The 15000-nt window shown below is 39.8% G+C and overlaps 2 protein-coding genes across 3 annotated transcripts in view; both read right to left on the bottom strand.

Moving 5' to 3' along the window:
• LOC137979792 (TNF receptor-associated factor 6-like) overlaps positions 1–6709 on the bottom strand; it is an 18777-nt gene extending 12068 nt beyond the window's left edge. Inside the window, exons 1-2 of the mRNA XM_068827141.1 lie at positions 6528–6709; positions 4355–4418 (exon numbers count right to left, since the gene is read on the bottom strand). Coding sequence (XP_068683242.1) covers positions 4355–4418; positions 6528–6700 — 237 coding nt within the window. The 5' untranslated portion in view covers positions 6701–6709. The remainder of the gene's footprint in view (positions 1–4354; positions 4419–6527) is intronic.
• Positions 6710–13506: 6797 nt separating this feature from the next.
• The window catches only part of LOC137979617 (TNF receptor-associated factor 4-like), a 17568-nt gene continuing 16074 nt past the window's right edge, over positions 13507–15000 (bottom strand). For both annotated transcript variants that reach the window (XM_068826925.1, XM_068826927.1), the window contains one exon: positions 13507–14280. In XM_068826925.1, the coding sequence (XP_068683026.1) occupies positions 13669–14280 (612 nt within the window). In that variant the 3' untranslated portion in view covers positions 13507–13668. The remainder of the gene's footprint in view (positions 14281–15000) is intronic.

Here is a 15000-nt window from a genome sequence, read left to right as displayed (position 1 = left end):
GTAGAAACGAAGGACTGGATATAAAGTCCAAGAAATGGTCAACCTTAGCGGGATCAAGCCTTGTTCTAGTGATGGTTGGCGGCTCTACGAGTTGTCCTGGCTTAGTCTTAAAGGCATGTGTCCTGGCCTCGTCAATCCTGAACTTGGTCAGTCCCGGCACCAGCTGTAGTAATTCTGTCTTAGAGTAGTTGCTAGCGAAAAGGGACAGAATCTGCTGTTGTGTGTACCAAGAGTTGGCTTCATTGTAAAGGGTCACGAGTCTAGATACCAGACTTTCCTCCTCGGAAGCAGCAGAGATTGCTCGTCCGCTTTGGTGCTTTGTGAAAACCTGCTGAAGCAACCACGATGAATTAGCTTGAATTCCCCGGTGCAATAGCCTCTAGAGTGGTTTCAACAGCTTGGTGGGCTTTTTTTCAGTAGTAACGCTGCGTTGACGATGAGACAGTCATAACATCGGACTTACATTGAGACCTAACTGGACTTATCGGGCCATCAGTTGATTTTAGCAGGAAACTGTTGAGGTATTGCAGCTGATGTTCCACTCGCGGGGTGGGTTGCCACTCACGAGACGTTTCTACTTCTGCCGATGACCCTTGGGATGATGACGACAAGATGTCCGAATTCGGATCGCTTTGCTGCAGAAAAACAAAACAACCCTTTTTGGCTACTTAAATAACAATGAAGGCAACTTAATCTCCGCCCGAACTATAAGCAAAGCCAGGAGCCCATGACTAGCAGCGAACAACAGTGCTATTCTCCAGGCACAAATTTTCGTCCGAAAACCCAATTTTCCTTGGACAATGGACCGCTGCGCTCCCGCTCCCATTGCAGGAGCCCGATGACCAATCACATAAAAACTGACTTGACGTCATAGCTTCACCGAACCTGAACTGCCTTTGTTTTTTTGCGGAAAGGGTAGTCCAAAAATATATCGGTCTGTAAAAATGCCGTGACAAAGCGTGGCTTAGTGTTGGAGTTGTTCGCTCCTATAGTCATGGGCTCGCTAAGCCGATTTCTACCTATACAGTGTTTTCATGTGACGTCACGGCAGCCAGGTTGGTACTCCCAAACAAAGGAAAGGAGGCGCCATGAGTCCCCAACTAATCCTCCCGGAATTGAGCTCCATTATCATATAAATGTTTTCTTTTGTTCCGGTGGTAAAAGAAGGTTACTGAGCCCGTGAGTGAAAGCCCTCTTATAAAGATTATAGTAACAGTGATAATAATAACAACAATAAAGATAGTCATAATTATAACAATAGTAATACCGTTATAAACACTCTGAGCTCAGTACCCAGCGCTTAGTGTTATGGGAACCAACACATGGACGTCGAGGGAGAGGCAGGCCCAAGCAGGACTACATCGCAACGCTAAAGAGGGACACAGGAACATCAAGCGTTGATGAGATATCTTGTTTGTCGAAGGAGCCATGTGCTCGTCCGCCTACGGGCGACCAAGTGAGTGAGTGAAATAATAATAATAATAATAATAATAATAATAATATTATTATTATTATTATTATTATTATTATTATTATTATTATTATTATTACTATTATTAAAAGAGGAAGAGGAAGAATGAGTCAAAGATAACAATAGCAGCAATGGTTAAGGTTAGAAGACAACAACTGAAATTCTACCGTATCTTAAACCAAAAGTTATAAATTCAAATGAGTAAACACATGATCAATCTTCTGTAGTCTTTATTACCTGACTTAAAAAATCATCTTGAAATCGCACGCGCAAACGCGGTAGCACCAGTTCCTCTTCAGCTGTCTCAGGCATCTCTTCTGTTCCCTGCTCTCCAGATGGTCCTGTAGTCTGATCCATGGACTCTTCCCCACTTGGAACTGGAGTTTCAGAGGGCACAAACGATCCTGTTGCCAAGGTTGTAACATTAGAGTCCAGTTCGCCTTTTTCCATATTGTCTGTGTGAGCACCTCTACAGTTTCTGCATATGCCAAGCAATTATATATTAAAATAAATTGCTAAATTAAATCAAATCAAATCAAAGTAAGTGTGCCAATTCTTCATTATTGGAGCTCGTGTCAGCTTTCCAGAATCGAATTATTTTTAATGCAGTCATTGTAGTGGATGCACCTACTGCCCCAGTCTGTTAAAAGTGTTACAAACTTAGGTTCTTAATATCTATAGATAGCAAAGCTTTATCTAAAATACCTGCACAAACTGGGACAACAGTGTTCCACTTTGCTTTGATTTCTTTTGCCATCTTGAGTGTTATCCCCCTCTCAACGTTTCGTCTCTGATTTCCATGTAAGGGATGCTGGCACTTAGTTGTAGTTCTGAATCTTACTCCAAGTTCTGCTCCATGTTTGGGGCATATTGTGAAATCGCGGCCGTCAGAATCATCAAATAAACCAACGCGAGCCAGAATAAGCTCCTTCTCAGATGCAACGCTCGTTTGTTATACTTTGACGTCTCTCAGATGTTCTTTTATGTTGTCTACGCATGAACTCAGGGGTACAAGTTGCTGCCGTCCTGGCCAGCGCGAAGAAATATCACATTTGTTTCCACAGAGGCTGGTAAATGAACACGATAACTGAGCTATCGCAAATCTCACAATTTGAATGCGTACTTGAAATGACCGACGGAATGCGATCAAGGCAGTTGCCGAAGTGAGGGAGTGAATACTTTTGCCGGAAGTGTGAATTCTTTGATTGGCGATTATGTGATTTTAATTTCAGGGTCTAACAGCTTAGAGGGCTCGGCTTTAGGCTGAGTTTAAATGATGTAGGGCTGGAATTGGTTATCTTTTACTGGCATAGGTTTCCCTTCAGGAGTTAACAGCAGATTTATCAGGCTTGATTTTTTTTTCTTTTCTCTAAAACGTTTGCGCATGTTTTCGCGGTTCCTGGAATATAATCATAACACTTGTCGGCATCAAGTCTTAAGTTTCACCGGCTTTCAAAAATAACAACAGATGCGTTCAAAGCAGCAATACAAAACAAAATGACACCGGAAAGGGGTGGAGATATGGTTAAAATTGAGTTCTTGTATAGTTTACAGTCAAGTATGGGAAAAAACACATCAATACAAACTTCATGATGTTATCTAGCGGAGTGGATGAGAAAGTTGTTGCAATGTAAATAGAGGTTAATCAGGTCACGCTACATTCTCTAAGCGTTACGCACGTGGAATGTTATGAAATGTTCGATGATGTTAAGCGACAACAACCCTATCGATCCTAATCTTCTTTCCCGCAAGCTTAAATTACGAATTTATTAGATCGTCTGGCTTTCCCGTATATGCTAGTTGGCAGATTTTCTCTTCCTTTTATTTTCTGTACAAGGCGAGGTTATTGTGCACTGGAATTTGCTTGTCAACAAGCACTTGACATGTGACCCTGAAATTCCCCCAGCTGGGAAACTGTGAAAACCCAGTTACGAAACTAAACAGTTAAATAAAGCAATTGTGAATGTTTTATGTCGTACAATAGCAATTAGCTGATTTTGAGAAGCAAAATCTCTAAAATAGCAACCTCGAAACAGAAATATCGCGAATTTGCCATCGATATTTTGGTGACACGCATCTCTTTTTTTAACGTGAATCTTCGATGTCTTCTCAAAATATCAAAAGTTTTTATTATTTCTTACCCTCCTTGATGAATTTTTCGTATAAGAAGCTCGAACATTTGGGTTTGTCTGCCAGAGTGGCCGCGAAGAATTGTGTGACAAGTGAAGTTGAAAGAAACGCGTTTATGTGCTGTTTATAAGTGGCATCTGAACCGAAAAAAGGGGAGTGCCCAAAAATGTTTTTGATGTTATTAAGAGACGAAATAATGGACTACAAAGGGGCATAAAAATTACTGTTGAGGCTTTTTGGCAACGGGAGATATTTGACTTCAAAATCATCAAATATTTGAATTTTTCAAAGTGTATCACAACGCACTCACTTATTTGCCTCGGTTGATTGACAAGCCGTCAATCAAACTGACTGACACTTGTTCCTTGTGTTTACTAAGGATGTATCAATATGTGTGTATACCCTCAAATCAATAGGTCAAATTCAGTTGTGCTGAGAGCTTCATATATTTTGCCCAATTTGAAGCAATTTCCATGGTAAAAGCTGATAAATCCAGGGGGGTGGCCTATCTCCCCCCCCCCCCCCCCTGAAAGATCCAAAACACAAACCAGGTTGTAGTTTTCAGTTTTGGGGTAGACCCTTTAAACTGGCAGAGTTTCATGGAATTCAGTGAGATGGCATGTAGCAGCACTGCCTGGTGCTCTCGTGGACTCACTCTTAATACCGACAACTCCCAAAATACAAGTACTGTTTGTTACCTTGTTAAGGGTATCAAACAATCAATACACTTGTTTTTAAACAGAAGCCACTTACTTTATCACGATTCAGGACGATATTGTCCAAAGGACACTTTGGCTCTTGTCTATCACGCTCCTGTCTGTTTATCAAGTAGAAGAAGTAGTTTATTTTCATTTTATCACGTTGCACAGAATGAGCATTAGTTCATTTAAAGGTGTAAAACTAAAATTTAAATAACAAAGTTGAATATAAAACCTCAACCACAACCCTACGAGTAAAAATAGACACGAAACTTGCTCGTGATTAGCGCCCTTCCCACCGGCGTGACCGGGAGTTGCGTGACGTGAATTAAAGTTTTTGTTACGTGAGAATCGAATAATGGAAGAACAATTGCCGGTTTTCACTGTCACATCATCATCAAAACCACTGAACAAATAAAGTCAAGAATCAAATAGATAAAAGAAGATGAATATTCGAACAGTCTCGCAAAGGTTCAGGTCTGTGCGATGTTTCGTGCGGGAGATATTCGAAGAAATGTTTTACTCAAATTTATAAGGCTTTGTATGGAGACATCATGTTTGTGTCCCTCTTAGGGGCACAAATATCACAGCCGGAAGCTAGCAAAAACATATGTCATCGAGTTTTGCTATAAAAAGCCAGTAGTCGTCTTCTGAGGGAGCTCATAAACATCGATGTGAGTACTTATTCTCATACAATGACTGTTCACTCACTCACTCCGAAGAAAAGATGCATAATTTGGAAAACAGACAAATTACGTGCAAAACAAGAACCAAGACAATGACACGTGCGCGCCCGGAATTAATAGGGAGCTTAAGCAACGACAACGGCGACGGCAACGAGAACGTCACGAATTTGCATATTTAGTGGGTAAAAACAATAGCTTTGCACGCCCTGCACGTGCGCTTTTCACTTTTGTCCATTTCGTTGCCGTCGTCAGCAAATCAACAACGTGAAATAGCCAAGTTTTTGGTTTTATGAAGAACGTCAGCACTTGAGGATAAATTTTATTTTTTCTCCTAAAATGGAGTACCGTTCCGACTGGTGTCATCTTTGAGGAAATACCACACCCTTGTCATATTAAAAACGTTGAAATAGTCACGAAGCGATTAAAAAATTACGCAAATTTATATACTTTGCCTTTGGATTCTCCGTCATTTCACTCACAATAAGCGAACTAATGCTTGGAATTCACTTGAAAAGCATGCAACAAACTGAACTTCGACTGAAATGTTTTATTATCACTGACTGGCGGCAGATTGAAAGTGCCGCCGATTGTCTCACACAAAAAACAGCTCAGATCATGTCACGCAACACGTGCGAATTCACGATGAAGCTGGACATAATGGTTGACAAAATGAAATTATTCGACTACAAAAATCCGAAAATAACAGCTCACCTTGAAATTTCAGGAACTCGATCATTTCTCCGATGTGAGAAATGGCAATGTTCAATTTCCTTGTGAAATACGCCGTTCGCATGTTTTTCCTGGCGTTCGTAATTTGCATAAAGATTCAATTTTTTTCTGCGTCCAACTGGACCCTTTGTTCGATATTCTATGCGTCTAAAAGGAAAACGAGTGCGTCCCAGGACGCAATGACGCACTCTGGATACCTCTCTGGTTCAGATTGTAAAATTTCAGCGGATAACCTATGTGATAGCATTCTCAACCGCAATTTTAATATCGTGTCACGCAAAAGCTCAGAAATTCAACCTTATTTTATCACAAGACGAAAAACCTTATCAAACTAAAAATTTGAGAAAAATCTCAAAAGGCTTGATAATTCCTTATTTTTTTAGTTTTGATTATAGAAACGCGCATTTATCGTGTTTTCTGTGAGAAGAGGAAGTGTATCGTTACGATTCGGTACACGGTCAAAGAGGAATAAAATGGCCGCTTCCTCCATCCGAGCAGCGGCCCTTTGTTATTCCAAGAGATTTTAATTTATTAGTGTCATAAATTTTCCTTATTCCTGTCACTATCATTGCACTTTCTTTTTTGTTTATACCACAGTATACCATGTTCTATTCTATTCACATCTGAACATGGCAAACGTACGTATCCGCCGAGAAATGATTTTAAACCTTACGAGTGTCGTGTTTTTGTTAAAAGTTACATCCTCAATGGTATTATCTATTATTTTCTCAAGTAGAGGCCACGCTTATCTTTCCGCTACTAAGATGAACATTACAAACTACAACTCGCTATTAAGTTTAAGACGCGAATTACCTAGTGAAATGTCGCTCAAGACACTGTCTGCAGAATCGATGACCGCACACCCCCGTCTGAACAGCCTCCTTTAACACAAGCTGACATATTGGACAGTGGAAATCGTCTTCCACGGCATCTACAAACTTGTCATCGTAGCCGCTAGGTAAAGGGTTCGCTTCAGCTTCCGCCATGATGTGCAAGAATCGGATGCCTGTTTATACGCAAAGGGTTCTGGGATCGCCAGGGGAGCAAACACTGGCACCTATTCGCTGTAAAGAACATGCATGGCGGAAACTTACTTCGACGTCGAAAAAACGATTTTGAATAGAGATCAACGCTCTTTTCGACACAGATTTATCAGAAGTCGATTTGGGCAATGTTGATATGCGGCAAGTGTAAGTTTTTGTTTGAATAACCGTGAAATATGACATAAAATTCACTCGGATTAACCTTGCTCGCGTGCAATCTCGTACCCAGAGTCCTCGGGCTTTTTGGCCAGCGGGTGAGCGCCCGGAGAGACTCTGGGATAATCGACTCCATTTTCCCAGAAAACGTGGGTTCCGGTCTTATTACGTATGCTTGAGTTTAAACGGAAGCAGGAAAGAGAAAACCGTAAACAGTAGAAATGGCGGGTTTAAATTGTTCGAGAAACAAGAATTTTAGCCTTACACACAAAGAAACCGGAGAAATGATCATTGGCTTGCTGTAAGAGCAAGTGAAGATGAAATCTCTGACGCTTTCGGTGAGTGTATTTTTAGTGTTTCAGCGTACATTCCATCGTTCAGAATGCAATGGGAATGCCCTCGTGCAAGCAACACGATCGACAATTTTTTTGTGGAAACGACACAAATGTCCTCTTCTTCTACAATTTGATGTTTCCGTAATTCTGAATGGCTTCGACAAGACCTTATTCCACGGATCTCTTCTCAAAGAGACTGATGTAATGTTTTCCCACGGTACCTTCGCAACAGCAACATTAATCACTTTTTAGCAGCGTGGGAAATTCCCGTGCGGTATAAGACATAATTCAAATCTCGTCGTTTTATTATTTTTGTGATTTATATATTTCTGAGCTAGAAAAAATCAAACAGCACTGAAACTAGTTTTAGATTTTGAATCTCCCTCCAAATTCTGGGGCTTCCGAATTACTTACCGACTTCCTGTCGGACTGCCACTGTTACGCAAGCGGCCAATCAAAAATATAGTTCAAATCGATTATCCCAGAGTCTCTCCAGGCGCTCACCCGCTGGCCAAGAAGCCCGAGGACTCTGGGTACGAGATTGGCTCGCGTGAGGATCCCTATTTTAGGTTTAATTTTAATGTTGTGAAATTGACATCTCGTCATGGTCTCGAAATACTACAAAATCAGGTACAAATCTGGAGGAAATAACCCAATGAAGCCTTTTTAGTGTGTCTAGGCTGTTTTCTTATTAGTTACGTCTTTCGTTCGAATTATGGCGTCTTTAAATATACCTCCTCAAAGGTGAAGTCGTTGTCAGAGGAGATGGAAATTGTTTTTACAGAGCTATTGCGCTTTGGAGGTATGAAATGAGCGATGAGAAACATGAGGAAATCCATAGGTTAAGTTCTTGTTTAAATGAGAAAAATCCAAGGGTTTTCGAGCCGCTACTGTTTTCTAAAAACTCTGAGAGTCCAATCACTTTAATGTAAAGTACGATGATTCTGCTCAAGCAAACCATTTCAATCTCCTTCTGCCTAGACTGTTCACAGTCCCCTATTTTTCCGTTTGATCGTCGGGATCGAGCACAAACTTTCGCCATCTTTGTTTTTAAAAGCGAGTGCGAACTGGGGAGAGCGATATAACTATCGAATGGGTGGGGGGAGTGGAGGGGTTTTGGCAGGAAAAAAAAAAACCCCTCCACTCCCCCCACCCACTCGATAGTTATATCGCTCTCCCCAATTCGCGCTCGCTTTTAAAAACAAAGATGGCGAAAGTTTGTGCTCGATCCCGAGGATCAAACTGAAAAATAGGGGATTGTGAGCAGTCTACCTTCTGCCTCGAGGCAGCTGTTTAATGCTCCTCTTCCATAGGGAATTCATAAGTGATATGCCCCAGCAGTTACATGTAAACAAATCTTTTCTTCTGTCAAACTACCATCTACATGTAGAACAACAACAACAACAATACTTTATTTCACCCTATAGTTACAATAAACTAATAACAATTGTTCAATAATTATCATGACAATAATAACAATAGTACAGATAATAGGGATGCTGGCTGCCCGAATAACCTAAAAGTTGAAAAAGGCCGGGCAGCCAGTTAAAAGAAAAGATGTTACAAAATGTTCAGGTCAGGGACACAAGAACAAACAAACATAGATACACACAGAAATAGAGATAAATAGAGTTAAGTAAACTACCAGTATATTAAAGCGACGAAAATTCTTACGTTTCAAAAGAGTATTATTATTTCAAAAGAGTATTTTTTATTTCATATCTTAAAATTACAAAATCGATGTATAGAGGTCTAGTAATCTTTGATAAATTGCTGTTTCATTTTCTTTTTAAACAAAAACAATGGAGATGATTTTAAAATATCTTCGTTAATGGAATTCCAAACTAATGGGCCTTGGAATCTGATATTGAATATTCCGTAATTTGTTCTTGCTTTTGGGAGATACCGGTGAGACTGTTTTGCAGCAAGCCTTGTATTATAGTTATGGATCTGTGTTATTTTAGTGAAGAAAGAAATAAAGACAGGTGGTAGTAATTGGTTATGATATCGATACATCAAGGTTGCTAAATAAAAAGTTACTAGATCCAAAAATTTTATAACTTCGAGAGATTTAAACAAGGGACTAGATCTAAGCAAACTTGTCAAGCTCCACTATGACTTCGACCAATACAAAAGCGTCATCTTCATATACTAGTTCTTTGTAGATCTGATCTTTGGAGCAGGTCTTTGAGGTTTTAGTACTCCCACAATCATACTCTGTTATGTACAAAGTTGTTGTAGGAAGGTGAAGGTCGGGTGTGAGTTTATACAGAGTTTTTTACAGAGGTTAACTCCCGGGGGGGGGGGGGGGGGGGAAACAGACGGGGATGCTCGTCGTCTCGCTTTGGGGTGTAAATTTTAGATTTTGGTCTCGCTTAGGGTGTTCCGGGCAAAGCTCCAATATTTTATGCCACCAAGGTCTCGTTTAGGGTTCCGCGAAGTAACACAGAATTACGCGAAGAGGAACAGAAGTCAAATCTCCTTTAAAATTTTCTTTTTATATAAAAGCATTCGATGATTATGCCTTTTTATCATTAAAACTCATTGCGTGCCGTATTTTTGTGTTTTCAAACGGTCTCTTTTAGGGGTCAAAATTTGCTTAAGCTACGCCTAGATTGGTCTCCTTTAGGGGTTAAATTCAAAATTTCCGACGATCATCCCCGTCTGTTTCATATGGGATTCCCCCCCCCCCCCCGGGGGGGTTAACTATATAAAATTAAAACTTCGAGAATGATTTTTACTGTGGAAAGTTTAAAAGAGCTGTGGACACAAGAATTTCTGCCTAATATCCGAAAGGAAATCCGCAAGGAAATCGACTCGCTTTAAAGGCTCGTCTGCTCGACCTCAACAAAAGGTTTGAAGAAATTGAAAAGTCCCAAAATTTTATTTCAAAGCAAAAGCAATACGACACTGTGATATTGACGATCAAGAACTTAAAAGAACACAACCAAGGGGTGAAAAGCCAAATTCAAGAGATCGAGGAAGACATAAACAAGCTCCGCAACGATGGTTATAGTGTGGAGGTCAAGTCGTACCTAACGACAACCCAGCGTTTCTGGTGAAAGAGATGTCTGAAATTATGGGAGTAGATCTCGACGTAAACGATATATCGATCGCTCATCGTTTACCACCAACGAAGAAAGTGAAAGACCGACTAATTGTTAAATTTACTCGAAGAGAGAAAAGGGATGAAATCTACAGCAAGAGGAAAAACTTAAAATCCAAGCGGACTAAAGATCTCCCGTCTGTGGTTTGCGAGCGAGAATCTGCGGTTTTTGTACGTACGTCATAATGCACAAATCCATACACCGTATTCAAAAATGGCGGACACGCGGAACGACCTAAGAATGGCAAGCAGTTTGTAGCAAAATTTAATCTTAGATATATATGTTCAATTCTTTAAATAAACGGCTTGCCATACTACCTAGGTTCTAATACATGAAAGCGAGGTTTGGTAGGCCGTATTTTTGTGTGGCTTACACGAAGTGTAAACCACTCAATGCCATGGCCCAAGATATTTATTCCTGCATTTGTCACGGTGAACAGAGTGGCTGTCACGTGGTTTACTTTCGTCGAAGACAGGCCCCAGTCTACGCTCGGCTAAGTACGTAAACTTCTAAGCTTCAGAAAGCGGCCATTTTGTGGGTGTAATACAGCGTGTTGTCGAAGATCGTTTTTTATCTAGTTATTCGTTCTTCTTTGCTGCTTGAATTTTACACGCCGGCTTCCCTACAGTCGGCTTGTCTTCTAAGTTCGGATTACAGCGAGGAGTTGTGCTCTCACAGGGCAACATTTCAATTCACGGTCTGGACCTTTGGTACAGGTTGCGTCACATGAAAACTTACGAGTCATTATTGACTCTCGCAAGCCAACATTTAACGGCTTCAATCTGCTCAACAGACCTGCTTGAGTATCTGAAAGTTTCTGAAAGTATTTGAAAGGCTCTGAAGTTACTTGAAAGCAAAAGAGACTCTCCTGTGCTTGTGTTGTCATTGCTCAATGTTGGTGTTGAATCGAATTGGACGAATCATCCACACACAGTTGACAAGAGTCTGCTAGCCCACGATTTCGTCAGAAGTAAGTAACATGGGAATCTCTGTTGAACAATACCGATCAAGAATCGGCTTTCATGACAATTTCCTTAAAACAAAAGATGCTTTGTCGCGTTTCAATTATGATGCTTTACATGAATGTCTTTTATTTACCAACATTGAAACAAGTTGTTGGACAATACAAAATATGGAATGAAGTAGTGTTTTGATTTACCCAATTTGTGTACTACACTTGCTCACAATGTTTATTTTGGACCTTTTTGTACAGTAGATTAGCACTTTGCATGATGTCAAGTTCATCTATTCATTTCATGTTTCCACATAGCTTGAACTTGGTAAACACACTGACATAAAATTACAAGGTCCATAATAAGAAAACTTCAACGATTCTGGTATTTAAAGTCATATGATACCATCATGAACTTCCCTGTACATTGAATTCTGTTGAACTTTTTCTTAAAACCTCCAGGTAAAATTGTTAATCTTATTGGCTTAAAATTATTAGCAATGTTAATAAGCACTACTCAACATATGATTTATTAAAATATTGCTTGTGTTCAGATATTGTTATGCGTCTATCTTTTTTTCCCAAATTCCTCCACTTGCAACCCAGTAGCCACTTACATCAACTAAATTATTCTGTGTTTCTTTATTGAAAATTTAGCATTATGATACTTTACATGCATATATTGTCAAAAATTAGACGTACATTCAAACCAAATCAAGCTCCCAATGTGGCTTCTAGCAAAGGTTACATCATTTCCTGTATGTCCCAGCCCTTCTGCAAAGTGTTGTGCTCTTGCACTGGTACACAAAATGCCAAAAGCATTCATACGGAATGCTTCCCTGGAGTTGACTTCACAACACTTGCCCTGGACAAACTCAGAACTCAATTCCACTTGGTTGCGTAAACAAAATCATGACTGAATCTATAAGCCCACTATAGGACATGATGCTGACATTTTTTCAGTTCCTTAAATCCTCAGGTTACATGCGCAACCTCTGTTGTCAAAATGACACCTCCATAAAACTTTACCCAATAACCCTCATCTTGAAAATAAGCATTTCAGGACGGATGTATGTCAATTATCTTATTGTATTGATTGAGAGGAACAATATTGAAAACTAACCGTAATCAGATACAAGCTCTACTAATAGAAACTCAATGACAAAACAGATCCTTTTAATTTGTAACCTCCCCCATCAAAGCAGCTTAATTTCGTAAGCCACACATGTACGCATTGCGGACCTATTTTTGGTTTTGTGGGCAAGCGATAACAGCACACAGATAGTAAAATCTGGGTTAACGTTAATTTGCATAGCGAGTAGGGGGGATTAATTGGTAAAAGTGCACAAAATGAACTACACTTCCGTGACAGAGCTCCTTTAAATAGTATGCCAAAAAGAGAGTTCTCTGAAGCTAGCACTTTTTCACACTTCAAAAAAAATTGTTGTTTGGAGCATTGTAGACATCGTCAATCTTTCCGCACGGAATACGTGCACTCGTTGATATGAAACTGGTTTAGAACGCGACAATTTTTTAACCGCTCATTCTCAAAGCAAAAAATTAGCGATCTCCGACCTTGTTTCCGATTGGACCTCGTCACGTGACCACCAGGGACATACGACGTCCTCGTCTCTGTTTGTATTTGTCTCGAAAGAACCGGCTAAATATTTTCAAAAGTGAGGTAAAGAAGCGTTGCGGAAGAAAACAAGAAATTGTTTTGCACTTTTCGCTCCAAATCAACTTAACAAACTAGTACTTTTCATCACATTCTTCCAACAGAAAAGTCAACACAAAGAGAAAGTTATTTCTTTTTCCAGGCATCATTTATTTAAATCTGCTTTCTGTTGGGAAAAAAAAACTTCACGTGAACTTAAGTCACTTTAATATTAAGTCAGCAAATTTAAAGAACTTTTACAAGGAAAAGTTACGTTCTGATTAGTACACGACCGTTACGGTTTCTTAAAGAGTCCGTTTGATTAAAACAATGCATACAAATTTGTCCTTTTTATCGCCCAAGTTTCTTGATATTCTTGCTGTTTCTTTTTTCAGTTTATCCTTGGTATTCCTTTCAATGGTTTTGCAAGGCCCAGTTGTCGCTAGAAAGAAATAAATTTTACGACCGAGTGCTAATGCTTTTTCTAAAACGGCAACTGCGCTCTCTATACAACTGCCCTCCCCCCCTCCCAACCTCTCTGAGTTTTGGGTGGTCACCTGACAAATCACAAAGCCGGAAAAGCGAGACAGCCAGGGTTCGAGGTTGGTGTTCAGTTACTTGCACTAACTAAATTCCCACAGCCTGCCGATTTTTTCAAGTTTAACTTTTAAAAGTTTTGTTTCTGTTTATTTACTTAAAAGAACTTTTTAAACGATTCTAGCTTCAATAAAAATGGTATCGTCTAAAATGTAGCCACTTTTCATAAGTTTATCATGTGACACGAATTTGGAAAATCCCCAGCCTACACTATTTTCCTCTGTCCTCGGTTTGGCGTTCCATTCGTCTTCATTTAGATTTACCACAATCGAAGAGATGTTATTTCTGTCCTCTGGATTTTCTTTTGGCTCGATCAATGTAAACGTTACTCGTTTACGAAAAGGCCATTGTAAAATGGAATCATAATCACCTTTCATGATATAAATGAAAATCGACAGATGGGTATTTTCCCCTTTGCCGACACCATTCGGATTCAAACTCATTCTAACCTTATAGCCAAATTCACTTGTATAAAATGGAGCACTTTTTATCTCATCTTCGTAGCCGGTTTTAGCTTGTTGCAAGATTTCATCGAAGCCGCGAATCTTCCTCAAAAATACGCCGGTCTTATTTTCAAGAGCATCTATCCTCTCTTCAAGTTTCTTCACCAGCTGTTTAGTATTGCGTAGTCCTTCTTCTGTATCCCTCAACTTAACACAGGCTAAATCAAGGTGCAGTCGCATTTCAGATTCAACATGGGAGTCAATGTCATCTTGCAGCACCTGCAGGAAAAAAAGGTTGTTCAGTACTGAGTTCAATACAGTTGAATGACCACTGAATTCTCCAGCCGAGAATTTCGCGGCCAACAAATTGTCTCTGAAAAAGGGACGGCAAATGGCACCATTAAAAAGTCATTATTTGATAGCTGATGCCATTTTCCGAAGTCTTGGCCTTGGATAACGGGACATTTATTTCTCAAATAAAAATGCGTAAAGAACCTTTCTTGATACACTGATATCAAGAGAATGTAGCTTCTAGGGCCGTATAAGAGAAGTAACATTTCAAATAAACATAGGAGTGCTTAGAAAACTCGAATGAAGAGAGAAAAACAGTCAGTTATTTACAGAGGCCAATGGAATTTAATTGAGGGCCCCTGAAAGTCTTATTCGTGATGGGAGAGGGACATCAACTCGGAGCAAATTGTCCAGCGCCCATGAGAATAACTTTAATCATCTCGCTAGTCCACGTGAGACGTCTTACAGTATCAGTTATTCCGATCATTTTGCACTTTTTCTGATCCTCGTCTTTGCATCTAAAATAGAGTAATATAAAATATTTTCCATCAAAGCATTTTAACTAGTTTATTTGACCTGCCTATAGCCTATAGCCAAAAATTTTTCGGACTCTTTCAGGTTCCACAATTTCCTGTGTATATATCTTAACTCAAATTAAAGTCGTTTGTTTCAGGGAACGTTGAAGTGTTACGTACAATAACTTGGCCC

Source organism: Montipora foliosa, chromosome 12 (genome assembly GCF_036669935.1).
Source record: "Montipora foliosa isolate CH-2021 chromosome 12, ASM3666993v2, whole genome shotgun sequence".
NCBI lineage: Eukaryota > Metazoa > Cnidaria > Anthozoa > Scleractinia > Acroporidae > Montipora > Montipora foliosa.
Note: the sequence above shows the minus strand (reverse complement) of the source record. Positions and strands in the feature narration are given on the sequence as shown.